The following is a 19,080-nucleotide window of genomic DNA, read 5'->3' on the forward strand; positions in this document are numbered from 1 at the left end:
ATTTATTTTACTCATATGATATTTATTAATATGCTATTTATTAATATGATATTTATTAATATGATATTTATTAATATGATATTTGCATATTGTTTTAATCAGCACTAAAAATATATTATATAAAAATTTATTTTTTTTTTCGTTTCAAAACAACTAATATTCATTATTACCAATTACGTAAAGTACAATTAAATATATTATATAAAAAATTTTTTTTTTTCGTTTCAAAACAACTAATATTCATTATTACCAATTACGTAAAGTACAATTAAATATATTATATAAAATTTTTTTTTTTTTCGTTTCAAAACAACTAATATTCATTATTACCAATTACGTAAAGTACAATTAAATATATTATATAAAAATTTATTTTTTTTTTCGTTTCAAAACAACTAATATTCATTATTACCAATTACGTAAAGTACAATTAAATATATAATATAAAAATTTATTTTTTTTTTCGTTTCAAAACAACTAATATTCATTATTACCAATTACGTAAAGTACAATTAAATATATTATATAAAAATTTATTTTTTTTTCGTTTCAAAACAACTAATATTCATTATTACCAATTACGTAAAGTACAATTAAATATATTATATAAAATTTTTTTTTTTTCGTTTCAAAACAACTAATATTCATTATTACCAATTACGTAAAGTACAATTAAATATATTATATAAAAATTTATTTATTTTTTCGTTTCAAAACAACTAATATTCATTATTACCAATTACGTAAACCACAAATCTATAATGACTCTATTTTTTGGTTTTTAATACGAAACAAATTCCTTGTTCTTAAATCGTATTTATGTTTTTCTTTGTGAACTTTTTCGTATAAACTTTAGATAAATTAGGTTTTAACCTCACCATTACAATGAATAAATAGTTATATTAGAAATACAACAATGCTTGAACACTCCTATTTTGTAAAGTAAACACACTGATCGGAAGAAACAATCACGTGATCGACAACCCAGTAAAATAGGTCACGACCATGCATGTTAAAAAAATAGTAACAACCATTTTCTTCACTAACAAAGACAAAAAATTCGATTTTTCGCTACAAAACAGACGTTTTATTATTAGACAGAGATTTAAATAAATACTGACAAGAAACGCCACATATATTTTTGTCAGTAAGAAATCCAGCCCAATGACCTTTATTATCCATCTTCCCATGAAGAACCTGCTTCTATTCCGGTCCATTTCTATGTTAACATTGCTCTTGTCAATATCTCTTTGTTTTTTGTCTTAAACTACTATATCCGATGGTGAGGCCCCAGCTTGCAGGCCTTAGGGAGTGTGGAGCCACCCTTTAATTGCCATTGCTCCCAGGTCCACTCTGACTCGGAGTGGTAGTAACTGTTAGGGTCCCAACTATGGGTTAAATAGAATACGGCTTAAAAAACAAATATACTATATTAAAAAATCGTTCTTCAAAATCACCAGATTCGGCATTAAATAACCTGAAAAGGGTTGATATGCCGTAAAACAAAACAACCAACCGTCCAACTAACCGTGGAGCCTGTAACACAGACGGCTCTACATAAAATCAACGGCTTTTACAGCAAATCTCCTGTTCAACCCAGGAGTTAGAGGCACTCCCATACTGACGACTCTCATCAAAGTGTTTTCAGTCGCCGTGGGAACCAGGGGCAGCAGAATGCGATGCATGCTCAACTCTCTACCACTGCCTGCCTTGTGGGATTCCTCCATCACTACCTGTCACTCCAGTTTCTGAACCTGCTTCTATTCCGGTTCACTTTCAGTGACTCCAGCTCATTTCTGCAGCTGGTGTCCAGCTACCCGTACTAGTGCCCACCGGCGTCTAGCTACCCGTACCAGTGTGCACTAATATTCAGCTATCAATACCAGTGCCCGCTGCCCACTGACGTCCAGTTACCGGCTCCAGTACCCACCAATGTCTAGCTACTTGTGTCAGTACCCACTGTCGTCCAGCTAACAGTTCCAGTGCCTACTAATATTCAGTTACCCGTACCAGTCCCCACTGACGTCCAGTTACCGGCTTCAGTGACCACCGACGTTTAACTACTCATACCAGTGGCCACTAATATTCAGCAACCTGTACCAGTGCCCACTTTTGCTCAGCTACCTGTTCCAGTGCCCACTAACGTCCGGCTACTGGTTCCAGCATCAGACCCTGTCTATACGACTTGGATCCACCTGATGCACATCGTCCTACTTCAGGGATGCAATAATTTCAACAGATCAAGACGCCCGTTCTCGTTTCGGCTGATCCTGATATCCATTGCCGTCCATTTTACCTTTTTCTTGGCCAACAATAAAACGAACATCTGTGTTTGTCACCCTTCTTTGCTCTTGTCAATATCTCTTTGTCTTTGTGTTTACCTTATTAGTTGTACAGTCGATTGGCAACTTCACACCTTTCGGCCCTCTGCAACAAATTAACCTTTTTTCCGTAATAAAAAAAGAAAGATTTTTTTTTTTATTTCTCCCTTACGTAAATTGCAAATTCAGTGTTAACGAACGTAATTCAATATCAAAAAATATACCCGATTACCTCCCTTGCTTACTTCATGGTTAATCAATAAACTATGGTAATTAAAGGTTATTCTACACTAATCATGCTATTATATTTTTAATATTTTTTTAGGTAACTTAATTATAGTTACCCCCTCCTCGTATTTAATATCAAATAAAGCCTAATATATAAATCCTTAATTTACACCGAGAAAACTAACCAGGTAATTTCCAGGGTAGATTATACCTATTTCTATGTGAACGATTATATATTCATATATATACCTTTTACTGATTCTTTTTAGTATAAGTATTATATTTACTAGCGGGGGAAAGGGACATCGGCTTTGTTCGGTGGGAAAATACGCTTAAATATGATATTTTAATTTTTCCAGATTTCGTATATATTATTATAGAGTCGTGATTTCAAAAGTAAAATAAAAAGAATTTCGGTGGCATTAGCTAGAATCGAAACCGAAAGTAAAGCTGTAGCATTCAAATCTGGTAACGTTACCACTGTATCAATATGACATGCATATGAACTAATGAAAAATCAAGAATAAAACTAAGATGATTGTACAAAATGTATAACGATTTTTTTTTCAATTTTGACCCATTTTTGACCAATTAAAATCTATTTTAATGGGCTAAAGACCTATAAAAAAAACGGTCATTAAAAATCCAATCATTTGAGGCACATTGTGCCGCTTTGCGAATTTTAACTTCGGAAAAGACAGAGTTCGAAAATATGCAAACAAACAGAGAAACGTATAGCTTTTTATATATTAGACTTGTGGGAGAGGCGCCCGGCTTTGCCCGGTCGTAAAATACGCTTAAATATGATATTTTAATTTGTCCAGATTTCGTGTAGTCGTGATTTCAAAAATTAAAAAACGTATTTGACTGCCATCAGCTAGAATCGAAGCCGAAAGCAAAACTGCAGCATTCAAAGCTGGTGACGTTACCACTGTACCAACGTGACACGCGTATTAACTGATTAAAAATAAACTAAGACGAATGTGCAAAATGTATAACGATTTTTTTTCAATTTTAATCTATTTTTAACCCCATTAAAAACTATTTTAACCGGCTAAAGACTCATGAAAAAACATTTCATAAAACATCCAATCATTTGAGGCCCCTAACGTTGCTCTGCGACTTTTAGTTTCGGAAGAGATAGAGTTTGAAAATATGGAGACAGACAGACAGATGGACAGGCATATAGCCTTTTATATATCAGATTAGGTTTTAATACAACTATTATCAAGTATAAATACTTATAGCAGTACGGTATAATTGACGTTGACACATCGGTTCTCGTCAGATCCCTGAAGTTAAGCAACGTTGAGCTTGGTCATTACCTGGTTCCAGTGGCAACGAGAAGTGCTAGATAACTGGAAACAATACCGAGATAAGCGGAGAGCACATACATTACTTTTTACTTTATTGTAAGAGTTTCTTCCCTCGAAAAGCTAGACATTGGAATTCCCTTCCTGCTGCCTGCTTCCCTGGCTATACTGATATGCAGAAGTTTAAATGTAACATAAACAAATATCTTGTTCATCTTTTTTAGACGTGGTCCCAAATAGTAGCCCCTTACCTTCAAGTGGCGATATGCTTTGTAAGGGGTGAACATGAGTAACCAAAAAAAAAAAATGGTGACCCATTCATGTTGTTATCCATCTTTTTCATTCGCCAATTTAACTACATATTTATTAATTTATTAATTGTTACCGCTTTTCTGGGTATCTTCTAAAGACTTCAGCAAAATACACTACACGAAGCCAGTTACTCGTGATCTGAAATTGAACACATACATCAAATCTGTTGCCAAGACAGCTGAAAAAATGGTTGGATCACTCTATCGCTCCAGAAGTTACCTTACTGCAATTCTCTACCTATATAAGAGCCAAGTACGTTCTAAGATCGTATACTGTTGCCACATCTGAGCAGAAGCTGCTCGGCGAACCCTATCTTGTCTTGATAGTGTTCAAAATCTAGTAGAGGATACACCTTTCTCTTTCCAGCAACCTCTTTCCAACAGAAGACACGTCTCTGCTCTATCGTTATTTTCATGTAAAGTGCTCATCTGAGCTCCAATTTATGCTCCCTCGCCAACTTTCCCAAAGACACTCAACTAACTACAACCACTATCAACAACCCTCCCACTCTCTATCTGTACCTAAATATAAACGCATATTCCACGAACACACGAGCTTCTTTTGTAGAACCACCCGCCTGTGGAACACTGTTCCATTGGTGTGCTTCCCAGCTGACTACAGCATGGTAGTCTTCAAGTCTAATGTAAACAAGTAGCTGAAACTACTGTCAATAATTCTCCCCACTCTTTATCTGTGTCTAAATCTAAACGTAGATTCCATGAGCAAAGCTTCTTTCTTAGAACTGCACGCCAGTGGAACTCTCTGCCGCTTGCCTGTTTCCCACCTGACTACAACTTGGACGTCTTCAAGTCCAACATAAACAAACTCCTGACAAACAGCCCCCTTAAGTAAGACACTCTTTCAAAACCCTCAATACTAATGATTACTACAATACTATCTCATTGATTACTGTACACGCAATAACCCTTATCCCTGAGTGGCCTTCGGGCCTTGATAAGTGTTGATCCCCATGTAAAAAAAATTGCACTATTAACGATTACTACACTACCACATTACATTCATTAACTTTTATCCTCGAGTGGCCTTCGAGTCTTGATAAGTGGTGACTCCATTGTAAGAAAAGGTGCAGCTGCAGCAACACTACACCATCGGCAGCTCAAGAAACAACTAATATTGTTTTCCATTAAAAACGTTAGAATACTCCAAAGCAATAGAGAAAGAAATAATTGAAGCTTTGTTATAATTTTTGGAAAAAATGGACGCATAATCTTCTAAAGAAATCAAACAATATTTTACGGCTTTATTTTTATTATCCGATTTTGAAAGAAAAATACAAAGCTGTTTACTAGAGGTGCCGATTTTTGGTCGTGTCGCAACAGGTTAAAAACTTTCCCTCTCTCTTTCTCTCTCTCTCTCTCTCCACACACACACACACATATATATATATATATATATATATATATATATATATATATATATATATATATATATATGCAAACAAACGTACAGAGTAACGAAAAAAAAATAACCCTTTTATCAGCGACTCCCCCCCCCTACACGGACCCCCCCTCCACACACACACACACACACACACACACACACACACACACACACACACACACACACACACTTGTAGACAAAAGAAATACCAAACCCAAACAAAACCTTTTTGTCATTGATGCTTAGCGTTGCCAAAAAAACAAAACAAAAAAAAAAAAAACAAAAAAAAACGAAACAAAACTAATCCTGTTTGAGTTAACTTTCGGAGTAATAGCGGGCTTTATAAGCTCTCGTGGTTTTCGGTAGAGATTACTCGAAACCATGAAGGCCTTATTCGTCTGCGTTCTCTTGGTGGCTGCCTTCGTCAGCTTCTCATCGGCTGCTTGTCACTACGATAAAGTGCGTACAATGAAGCACAAATGTAAGCAAAATAATTTTATCTATTTAACATTTTAATTTAGAATATTTACTTTATGAGTGCAATTCCACTCGTATAGTCATTAGTATTCGTTTTTTTCCTCACTTTATATATATATATATATATATATATATATATATATATATATATATATATATATATATATATATATATATATATATACTAGACTACCCGTGACCCGTTGGGTCAGTATGTTTTATTAGCTATGGAATTAATATATGATCGTGACACTTGTGACGTAAAGAAAATAGTTTTTTTTTTTTTTACATAACAGAAACATTTCTATGAAAGTATATTAAAATGAAAAAAGAATACAAATAGATTTCTATGAGTCGTTCTGTTTTATTATAATTGATTATTTTTGAAAACAAATTTACAGTTACTGAATTATAAGTGGTTGGCCATACTTATAGGTAAATGTGCACTGAACAGATACCATAATACTTATTATAGTTAAATTCAAATTTTGATATATCTGCGTTTTTTACATCGTTCATTTCTATATTATGTTTAAGTTATTTTAATCCCACTCTTCCCATGTTAAATAATAATTTCGAAATAATAACGTTAATATTTCAGAGTGCAGGTCATGCGCACATGCGCAACCGGATGTCATAAACCGGAAAGTGGGTTACATACATCGTTACAAGGTCATTGAAGCTATATATATATATATATATATATATATATTTTTTTTTTTTTTTATATAATATATACAGGAATTTACATCGGTAGTCGGTACCGACGGTTTCAAGCCCGGTAGTTGAGGACTGCTCTTAATGTCCGCCTCAGGCCATTAAGAGCAGTCCTCAACTACCGGGCTTGAAACCGTCGGTACCGACTACCGATGTAAATTCCTGTATATATTATACAAAAAAATATATTGCTCTTATTTCGAGAAAGGTTTTTTCCCCTAATAATAGAGCACTGTATGGGATTTCTTTTTCTACAAAAAAGTACAAGTATATATATATATATATATATATATATATATATATATATATATATATATATATATATACTAGCAGGCCGCCCGACGTTACCCGGTCATAAAATACGCATAAATATTACATTTTAATTAAGGCAGATTTCCTGTGTGTGTGTGTGTGTGTTTTAAATTTATTATAAACAAAAATACTGTAAGCATACAATACTCCTTATCCCCTTATAGTGTGAGTATACAATAACCCTTATCCCCGAGTGGCTTCTGGGCCTCGATAAGTGGTGACCTCCATGTAAAAAAAAAGTATTAAACGTAACGTTAAATTCTTTAAAAATGAACTAATAAGAAAAATAAAACGGAGAGAAACTGAAACATGATCATGCGAGTATTATGTTCTTTTTAAACAATTCACTTCTTGTAAGTAAAAACAAACAAACAAACAAAAAACAATACTATAGCTGAGATCGAAACCAAAACCTGAAAACAATGCGTTAAGTACGATATGTATTAGGCCAGCTTGACACGCACAAAATTTCTTATTCTTAACATAATTAATGTTTCATGTGGACGGTTCACACATGCGCATTCGTGAAACAGTTTCAAACAAATAAAATTCCAATGACCAGTCGCCCACGTACTAATTTTTAATTTTTACCCCTTAGCAGCCCTTTTTTTAGGATGAAAAGCGAGTAAAAGTTTTCCACGTGTCTCAGTACTCGATATACCAATTTTCAAATCTGTAGATAAAAAATTCGTTGAATATACAGGTTGAAATGTGTCCTCACACGCACATTCTTACTTATATATATATATGACTACTCCCTTATTTAAATATATATATATATATATATATATATATATATATATATATATATATATATATATATATATATATATATATATATGCGAGGGGTGTGCAGTAAGTAATGATCCTGACCCACTTCCCATAGCAGTAGAGCAACAAAACTTGGCACAATTATTAGTCTTTCTCTACTTAGGAACCACCCAGAGTTATGCATTTCTCCCATCGTTTGGTGCAGCTCTGGAGACCGTTTTTGTAGAACACCCCATGTTGGTCCTCCAACTACGACGTGACTTCAGAAATCAAGGCTGCATCATCTGTGAAACGCTTTCCTTTCAAAAACAACTTCATGGCTGGGAAGGTGTGAAAGTCAGAGTAGGGAGGATGGGGAAGGATTTAATAACCAAACGCCCGTGCTTCTGATCTGGCGACATGCGAGTTGTGGACCGGAGCGTTGTTCTGCAGGAGGAGCGTACCTTTCTTGATCTTGCCCCGCTTCTTAATTTTGATAGCTTCCCTTAATTTCCTCAAAAGTGAAGCATAATAGGCTCCTGTAATTGTGGTACCCTTTGCCAGGAAATCTGTCATCACTACTCCGTCTTGTCCCAAAAGACTGTGAGCATGACCTTGCCTTCTTTGGAGGTGGTGAGTCCAAGTGCTTCCACTGCATTGACTGGACTTTGGTCTCAGGGTCATAGTGATGGACTCAGGTTTCATCCTGTGTAATCAGTCTTTTGAAAAACTGACTCATCTTCTTGGCACATCTCCAAATTCATCCTCGAGCACTCGATGCGTTCTCGCTTCTGGAATGGTATGAGCAACCTGGAAATCCATCTGGCAGACACCTTATGCCTATGCAAATGGTCATGAATGATAGTTTCCACAGACCCTGTACTAATCTTGACATCTTGGACTATTTGGCGAATAGTAATGCACCGATCTGTCAAAATGGCAGCCTCAACTTGACGGACAGATGTCACATCAATGGCAGAAGAAGTGGGGGCGACCAAGTGTGGGAGCTGTTTCCACAGACTTCCGGCCATGTTTGAATTCACGATGCCAGCGTTTTACAAGCTCATATGATGGGGCATTATCACCATAAGTTTCTTTCATTTCATCAAAAGTCTCCTGTGGTTTGCGTCCTTTCAAATACAAAAAGCAAAAACCGGATCACTGCTCGACATTCAACAGGCTCCATTTCACACCTGACTCAGTTCGAACACCTCTAAAACAAAAATCACAATTAGTTCAGAGCTGTAATTTGTCACATAACCCGTAGAGATATAAATCATTGCGCATGCAAAATTTCAGCTAGATCAGACAACTGAACGTGAGTCAGGGGCATTTCTTATTGTACGCTTATGGTAGCTTCCTCCAGTCTTGACAGACTATGGATACTTGCTGTAAGGATTCCTGCGCGTGGAATTTTTGTGGCAAGAGTTGCGCCATCTTCAACCACACCTCATTTGAGTCGGCGGCGTTCTTAAATACCAGTGGCAAGTGGAGGTTCAGGACGATTGGGAATCATGCCGAGATAAGTTGAGAGCAAATATAACGCCTAGAATTCCCAAATGTTTACGAATGTGAGACAAGCCAGCCTCACTGTTCCTTCGGTGCTTTGATGAGAACCGGCGTGACAACGTTACTACTCCTGCTGCAGTAAAAGTTTCCCATACCATTATCCCTCTATTCCCGTGTTTCACCGTCGGTTTTATGCAACTTGGCGAACATCTTTCTCCAGTTTTTCGAATGCACCATTCGGGAGACACTAACAAGAGAAAATCTTGATTTATCTGATCAGAAAACATTCCTGATCCAGTCCGTATCTTTCTTGCCATAACACGAGAAAAATCTCTTTCTATCATGCATGTTCTGCTTAAATAAAAATAGCTTCTTTGCACACCTTTTAGAAAAAAATCCCATTTCTTTCATTCGTCTAGATAGTGTATACCTAGAAAGAGAATTTCCAGCCACTGTTTTGAATTCAATCATTTAGAAAAAGGTAATTTAAGCCTGTGGTCATCCTTCAAAGTGGATGCTCTAGGGCGATCAGATCCAGATTTCCTTTTTACCAAGCGGTCGACTTCGAATCTTTGATCAATTCGCTTCACTACAGAAAGAGATGTTTTCACATTTTCTGTTCTTAAAATATAAAAAAATCTGCTTGTGGGCCATTTTGGACTGCCTTAATCTTGCAATTCGGTTTTTTATATCCTCGCAGAGATATGGTCTTACCATTTTTAGGATTAATTTTTCCACTTATTATTGTATGCTTCAGTAATACTGATGTGCGAAATATAAATTTTCAGTTCCAATTAACAAAAATTCACGGAAAAATATTGAAAAATCGATTTCGTCCTTATTTCACTCTTGGCCCATTTTTTTTTTTTTTTTTTACTCATCACCGTATATATATATATATATATATATATATATATATATATATATATATATAAACAGGGTGCCCACAAAGTCGGGCTACATTATGTAGCCAGACTTTGTGGGCACCCTGTACACACACACACACACACACACACACACACACACACACACACACACACACACACACACGTATATATATATAGGGTGCCCACAAAGTCTGGCTACATAATCTACAGGATGCTTCCGCAAAGTATGGCTTTCCACAAAGTCTGGCTCCATAATTGTGGACACCCTGTATATATATATATATATATATATATATATATATATATATATATATATATATATATATATATATATATATATATATATATATATATATATACGTTTTATTTTTTTATTACCGCACTTTTTCTGTTAAGTTACATTATTGTTTCGGCTACACGACCATTTTTTGGCCGTCATGTAGCTTCCTCAGACTTTTACAGACAGGTTTCTTTAAAAGTCTGAGGAAGCTACATGACGGCCCCAAAACGGTCGTGTAGCCGAAACAATAATGTAACTTAACAAAAAAATACGGTAATAAAAAATAAAACGCATATTTGCTCTACAACAGTATTGAGCACTTTCTTCAGGTTTTTATTAATTACCATTTCTACTATATATATATATATATATATATATATATATATATATATATATATATATATATATATATGTATAAATCCTCTGTTGATCATTATATATTACAAGAAATAATTTGTCCGGCGCACTAATTCGCAAAAGATAATTAAATAAAAATATTAATAATGATAATGTCCTTCATCAAATTCTGTCTGTGTTTGTTTGCCATACTATGTCAGCTGATATTTAGGTTTGACGATGAATGCTCTTGAAAAGTCACTTCAGATTAATGTTTTGTTTTAAAGTATGCAAAAGAAGAAACAGTTTTCGGCGATCCTCTTCTTTCCTCGTAAATTGAACTCATTAATAAGAAAGATTTACAATAAAATGGTGAGATACACCCAGGCTTAAACGGGAGATCTGTATTCGAAAGCGCTACTACTAAATTATATCTCCAGATTGTAATGATTTATTTTGTTGATGAAGAAATGATTTGCTGAAATGCTATTATCTCCCTTGGCCGGTGTCACGTAAAATATTCCCCAATAAAATTATTTCTTTTTATCTATAAGGGACGGAAACTATTTTTAAGATCGGAATTTTTTATTTTTGATAATTATCGGTTGACTTTCTGTACAGAACATATACATTAGCTCTATGTGAAATTTGAAAAAAGATAGGCTCAGCTGTTTCGGAACCTATGAGGAAAGAACTCACACACACACGAACACACAATTTTTATTAGTTACGCTTAAATATGATATTTTAATTCACATATTTTTTAATTACGTATTTATTATTATAGACACAAGTCTCTATCAATTATTATATTGAACGTAGTATATAGTAGTGAGATCAAAACTAAAAACAATATTGTACGACCTGGGCAGCTAAAATCGAAATTACAGCATATAACTCTCCACTCTCATTTCTTAGCCTCTGAGCCCCGCATATATATATATATATATATATATATATATATATATATATATATATATATATATATATATATATATATATTAATGAAAACAAAGGGATGTAGTGTTTACCTATATACACAATGGCAAACTTCAAACTAATATAAATAACAATATTTATATATAGAAAATTTAATCCCAACCGAATTAAAAAGCTCAATACGGATTAGAGAGTAGAGCTCATTATAAGAGAAAGAAAAATTAAACTGTAAGTTGAACTTTACAATCAAAATTTATTGTTCAACTGAATACTTCAAAAAACAATTTGCAAAGTTCTTATTCCGCGGAGTTTCAAAGAATGCTATTCTTGTTATTCTTCTCATCAGAGGACATAAAAAAATCAGCAAATTATATTTGTAGCAATGCTAGAATTTGCTTGTTAAGGCATTAAGTGAAACCGCAATTTATTGTAGCTATAAATTGTCAAATAAAAAAGTGAAAAAATGTTGGATATGTAAAAAACTATATATATAAAAAAACAAACCGCACATAATATTTCAGCTGCATGAAACTTCTCTCGAGTTGATCCAAAATGCAAAATAGTTCTTTAAAGAGAATGTATTCCAAAATAAGTCCAGCGTGACGATGCATATAATCCAATTGAAAAGTTTTTAAAACAGCTGAAAAAATGAAAATTGTTTTTCCGGGCAGTGCAGTAGCCCAAAGAGAAGTCTGTCCCCAGTCAAATGGGACCTAATAGTAAAAAGAGAGGAATCCAGTATGAGAACATTCATCATCGGCTTAATTAGAAAAAGCTCCAAATACAGATTATATCCCATTACCTCACTGCTATCAAAGAGATTCACTTCGGATTTTACCATACAATTTGGATGTGAATTTTTATATCCTTTTCTTTAACTTCTCTTACTCTATGATATTTAAATACTTAAAAACACTTTTAATTGTGATTTTCTATGTCTTACTGACTTTAGCAAATAAGGTATAAACCATTATAATTATTTGCTAATATTTTCTCCTCTGAAGAGATGGTTGATATCGAGATCCTATAGGATAAGGGGTTATATTTCAAATGTATTCTTTGTCTTACATAGAATAATAAAAATATTTTGATTTGAAATTTAACCATTTCACGTTATAAATTTTTTAATTAATTGAATGACTAAAATTATATATATATATATATATATATATATATATATTAGCAAGTCACCCGGCATTGCCCAGACATAAAAGACATAAAATACGCTTATATATGATATTTTGATTAATGCAGATTTTGTATTTGTTATCATATTATATTGGACCCAATATATAGTCATGATTTAAAAAGTAAAAAAAAAACAAAAAAACCTGTGCACCACCACCGAGAATCGAAACCAAAACGTTTAGATTACGATTTACTTTTTCCTTTGACGTTAATGACTAAGCTATGAAGGCATGTTTGCTGCAAGGCTAAAAATTATAACATGAACCAATAGCTATTACGCTATGCATGCATATTCGTAATGCCGTCGTTTAACCTTTACCTGGCAAATCCATTTTTTTTAATTTTTACATTTTTGCACCGGGCTGACGTTTCATGTCCGTAGACCAAAAACTGACATAGGAGTTTGGTAGGCATTTTTTTTTAAACAACTAGATATACGCATACATAAATATATATAGGAAGAGGTTTGTATTTACTATGCGCGTTTTACGCAAATATTACGCAAATATAAATCATGTAGAATATCTGCATGTATGTAATTACACATAATAGTTAACCAAAGATGATTTTAGTCAGAGAGACCAATAAGTGTCATTGAAATTAATGTTTGTTTTCTCAAAATGTAATGATTATTTATATTTTATTAGTTACGACATTTCTATTTTGTATAAAAATAAACCGCTATTTTGTGTTGTACGTTTTTTGTGTACGTCAACTAAAACATTTAGCGTTCAAGCCGCGTTCTCTACTAATGTCGTTATTGAGAGAAACATAATAAAGTCTAATTATCATAAAGCTTGCAGAAATGAATTTTATGTGAGCATGCGCAGAAAGAAGTAAAAACATGTCGGCCAGTTGAAATGAATATTTCTCATTTCAACTTACCGATATACAGTGGCGTCAAAAAGAAAGTCCGCACGTCATTTTTTTTAAAAATAAGAACAGCTAAAAATTATAGAGGAATAAAAGGCGAATCAAATGAGGTATATGTTGTTTAAACAGTTACATTCAATTTAGCTTAAATTTGCTGTTTTTGAAAAAAAAAAAAAAAGACAAGTGCAGACTTTCTTTTTGGCGCCACTGCATGTATGTTATGTGACCAGTAGTTTAAAAGTTTATCTGCTAAATATTTACCCCCCACACGCATACATCTATCGTTTTATTTATATAGATTTGTTATCCTCCATGACATGGTAACCAAAACTGTTCGAAACCTCTTCTTATAATAAGCATAGCTTTTTTGGTCCTAACGCTCCAAAAGGTTGCTGACCCCTGATCTAAATTAATACCAGTCAAATACACTTGTGATTATCAGTAATGCTGTCGAATTTCAGTGAAGTGTTATTATCATTGTTCAGCCACCCGTGGTACATTTTTGTTCATTTTCAGGGTCAGATAAAGTGACGTATTATTGTAACTACAGTGGAATCAAGTTCGAGGTAGGAAGCAGCTTCAGAGATCTCAATCAATGCATGGAATGTCATTGTACACTTGATGGATTATCATGTTGTGGGTGAGTATGGCTTTACCGAAATCCCAGCCACGCCCCTCAGTTCTCTGTAACATGCTAATTCTCTCTTTAATGTTTGCCATATCTACTGTCGAGATTTCCCCATCTGCATCGAGCCACAACTTGTATCCGACTCTCCAACTCGCAAATGTGCTCAACTGTGTCCCACTTGCAACTGTCCTCAACTGGACGCTCGTCAACCGTAGCAAACCCAAGACTATCACAAATTCCCCAACCATCGTAAAGCTCACTGGCAATTTCAAAACTAACTCTACCATAGATTTCTTTTGGTGACTCGTTTTTTTTGTGTCCAGCATACCTTGAGTAAGCATCGTATTTTAATTGCTGCCACACCTTGACAAACAATCCCACCTGAGCTTTCTTTTGTGTTCCGTCGTGAACATTTCCTATCTATTGTGTCTCGACCAGCCCTATTTCCTTTACCTTTGTTTTCCCGAAAACCTTATTTCCTCTAGTCTTTAGTTATACCTCTTTTTCTATTTCTTCCCCCATTTTCCAATATTTTGGAGGGAGGGCAGAGGGCAACGGCAATAGTATCACACATATTTGAGCCATTGGGGCATAAAACAAATGGGGATACTCATAGAGTTATCAGGGAATCCAAATTGAGGGAGAGAGTATCTAACAATGTTCAAACTCTCTTTCCCATAGCAGTTGTTTAGCACTAGGACTTATACTTGAGTCAAATGAGCATACAGCAAAACGGGCTATCCTATGGTGATACCAGGGAATCACCAAACCCCTGTATACCACTCCGTTTATATAGTATAAAATTTACTAGACAAGTTTTTTTTAGTGTAATTCTGTAAATGTTATTGTTATGATAAAATGTAGTTTGTGCAATATATAATACTAGCGGCGCCCGGCTTTGGCCGGTCGTAAAATACGCTTAAATATGATATTTTAATTTGGCCAGCTTTCTTATATATTATTATAGAGTTGTGATTTCAAAAGTAAAAATAAAGTTTTTGGGTGCCATCAGCTAGAATCGAAACCGAAAGTAAAGCTGTAACACTCAAAGCTGGTGATGTTACCACCGTACTAACGTGACATGTGTATGAACTGATTAAAAATAAACTAAGATGAATGTACAGAATGTATAACGATTTTTTCAATTTTGACTCCTTTTTGACGCTTAAGAACTATTTTAACAGGCTAAAGACTCATAAAAGAACGGTCCATAAAACAATCCAATCATACCAATCATATCGGACTCTTAGCGCTGCTTTGCAACTTTTAGTTTAGGAGGAGACAGAGTTTGAAAATATGGAGACAACCAGACAGACAGACAGACAGACTGACATAGTGAGTTTTATAAATTAGAGTAACATATCTTTGGCTTCCAGAAAAAAGAATTCCTAACTTACCCTTTATTTATATACATTCAAACATTTTTTTTTAATTCCAAAATGTTACATGATAAGGGCTGTCCTCTTTTCATGTAAGTATAAAAATGAATTTAGTTTAAAATGAAAATGAAATACCAATAGACAAATTCGAACCTCGTAATTTAGTTTAGAAATAGATTACGTGTGAGAATTTAAAAATGTAAAACAAACATTTGTTTAGAATATAGATAAATATTTCAAGGAAAGAATGTGAACTCTCAAGTTTGTTATGAAATTTTAAATTGAAAGAATGCAGCTTATAAGATAATGTTTTTAACATATTGAATATAGGTTAAAATTCCTTTTGTAGAAATAGGAAACGTTTTGGACATGTATGTCCAGGACACGTGAAAGAAGGCACATGTTTTAACATGTGTATGATGTCACGGAAAATAGAAAGTTCTAGGAATAGAGAAAAAACTTGAGAGTTAGGCAGTCAGTGAAGAAACTCAGAGGGAGTCAGTCGTCTAGGGAGCGAGACGTCACGTTGAAACTAAAATGTGAGACTTTGAATTCTTGGTGATGGAAACACGGCCGTGTGACGAAATAAACCATTATGTGTTTTGTAAAGCTCGTATTGTTTTATGATTCTTACAAAAAGGTAAAGTGAAATTGTATTATATATTTGTGTTATAAAATGTCTCTACATACACGTCTCAACATCATCATGTATACACAATGTCCGAACAGTAAACACTCTTCTACACGTCTAAGGAATGAACATTTTAATATATAAGAATAATAACATGAATCTCTCTAAGTCTTACAACAACATACAACTTCTCTCTCTCTCTGAGTCTTAAACAGTCTCTCAAAGATACAACAACATCTCTCTCTTCTCCTTCTTTAACAGTATCACTTATAGTAAGACTCTCTCAATGAAACCCCTATATGTAACACAAAACAGCAATATTAATCATACGAGTAGTAATAATTTAATAAAGCATTTGCTTTAAAATTATACTGTTTTAGTCGACAATTTGTTAGTAATTTGATTTTGGAACAATTTATTTTAAAAGTGGTAAAGTCGGGTTAAAAAAAAGTTTAGCATCATCAGATTAATCATCAGTTGCCATCTTTGCTAATCGGTCGATCGATTTCAGTGAAAGGTGATGACGTACGTACCAACACGAAATTCCTTAGCGTATGATTGTTTAGATGCAAGTATGAAATTGTATTTTTTCAGCCGATATGCATTTATTTAATTTTTTTTTCTTCTTCTTTTTTTAAAAAAAAATTTTTTTTTTTACAGAATTGGTAACTTGGCCGGTACTGTAGATGTTCCAGGCTGCGTCGCTGAGAACGATGTGTGTGAACAGGTGCTTTTGAATGAAAAGAAGACGGGACTATGTTTCCCATGAGAAACGACTGCACGATTCCTGTTGAATTGTAAAGTGATTTTAATTAAAGAAGAGTTCAACTCGACACCTCTTGTTCAATTTGTTGTTTCTTTTCAAGATTAGAACACAAATCCTCGAGTGGCCCTCAGGCTTTGATAAGTGGTGACTCCAAAGTAAAAATATAAAGACAGCAAAGTACTATTATTGTATTTTGATCAAACAATTTTTTTTAACATCTTATTTCCTTTTGAAGTTATAAACAATGAGTATGTACGTCAAGGGGGCACAAGTACAAGGAGTTCATCAGAGCACATTCCAGAGGAGGCAAGTAAATAGGACCATCAATCTCATGCATTGTCCTGACGAGTCCTATCAAGGATGAAACGCCGAAAATGTGTAGACATTTGGCTGCCAAGGGGTCAAAATTCAATGATTTGACCTTTGAGAACTCTACCACACTCCTCCGCCAGTTTTGGGTCTAAACACTTGAAATTTATATGTAGGTTACTTGGACATGGATCAAACTTAATAAGTTGATTTAAACCCTAAAAAATAAATGTTAAAGGGTCAAAACTTGGATCAAAATTGAAAGAAATTTGACCTGCGGTCACTACCAAATTACTCAGCCATTTCTGGACTACACATTTGAAATTTTACATAAATGGTATTCAAAGATAGGGCAAGCTTTGAGCTGCCAAGCGACCGAAGTTCAAAAGATTTGATCTTTGCGGTGTCTAGCAAACTATTCAGCAAATCTTTGATCTAAACATTTGAAATTTATACATAATGGATAATCAAACATGCGGAAAGCATTTTAATCAGTTTTGGGGCAAAAATTTGGCTGCCAAAACGTCAAAGATGAAAAGGTTAACCTTTGCAGATTCTACCAAATTACTCCGCCAATTTTAGGCCTAAAGACTTGAAATTTTAGATGCAAGTAACTTGGACATGGGTAAAACTTTGTATTTTGATTTGGGACCAAAATAATAAATGTCAAGGGGTCAAAATTGGGGTCAATTTAAAAGAAAATGGACCTCTGCGGCCTCTACGAAATTACTCAGAGAAATTTTGGCCTATATTTATGAAATCTTCCATAAAGTATATTCACATGTAGGGTAAGTTATGAACAGTACATAGAGTTCGAGCAAAACCGGGCAGAAATGCAACTAGTAAGTAAAGTTGGTGTTGAGAGTAATAGTAAATTAATAGCAAATAATTTTGGGTTTGAGATTAATAGTGAATTCATCTATATGTTATATCTATAAAAGTGAACTTGTCTGTGTGTGTGTGTACATTTCCCTAGAAAACAACTCTGTCAATTTTTAATCTACAGACTCGAGATTTCATATAAGGGGTATTGAGATTTGGAAAAGTTCTTCTTAATCTGTTTTTGGCCAAAAATTTTGCTGTCAAGTGGTCAAAGTTCAACAAGTTGAGCTTTGAAAACTCCATCAAACTCTTCTGCTAATTTTGGGTTTAAACACTTGAAATTTTAGATGTAGGTTACCTGGACACGAGTACAAATTTTCTTTTATTATATATATATATATATATATATATATATATATATATATATGCATATAAACTTATTAACAGTACATAGGGCCAGAGCAAAGCCGGGCTGCACTGCTAGTATATATATAAAAGTGAAATTGTCTGTATGTGTGTGTCTCTGAGTGTGTCTGTGAGTATGTCTGTGTGTACCTTTTGCCACTACTCTTCCACTTTTCAGTCTACAGACTCAAGATTTGACATAAGCCGTATTGAGATTTTGGAAAATCTTTTTAATCGATTTTCGGCCAAAAATTTTGCTTTCAAAGGGTCAAAGTTCAACGATCTGATCTTTGAAAA

General features: G+C 34.1%; 1 protein-coding gene across 1 annotated transcript; it reads left to right on the forward strand.

Moving 5' to 3' along the window:
• Positions 1-5,850: 5,850 nt before the first annotated feature.
• Positions 5,851-17,314, forward strand: LOC145292347 (beta-microseminoprotein-like). Its single transcript, XM_080138678.1, has 3 exons — positions 5,851-6,056; positions 14,360-14,483; positions 17,142-17,314. Exons 1-3 carry the CDS (start codon positions 5,957-5,959, stop codon positions 17,248-17,250), a joined length of 333 nt encoding a protein of 110 aa, XP_079994804.1. The 5' UTR covers positions 5,851-5,956; the 3' UTR covers positions 17,251-17,314.
• The last annotated feature ends 1,766 nt before the right edge of the window (positions 17,315-19,080 follow it).

Source organism: Euprymna scolopes, chromosome 13, assembly GCF_053919585.1.
Source record: "Euprymna scolopes isolate OS-2025 chromosome 13, ASM5391958v1, whole genome shotgun sequence".
NCBI classification, from domain to species: domain Eukaryota; kingdom Metazoa; phylum Mollusca; class Cephalopoda; order Sepiida; family Sepiolidae; genus Euprymna; species Euprymna scolopes.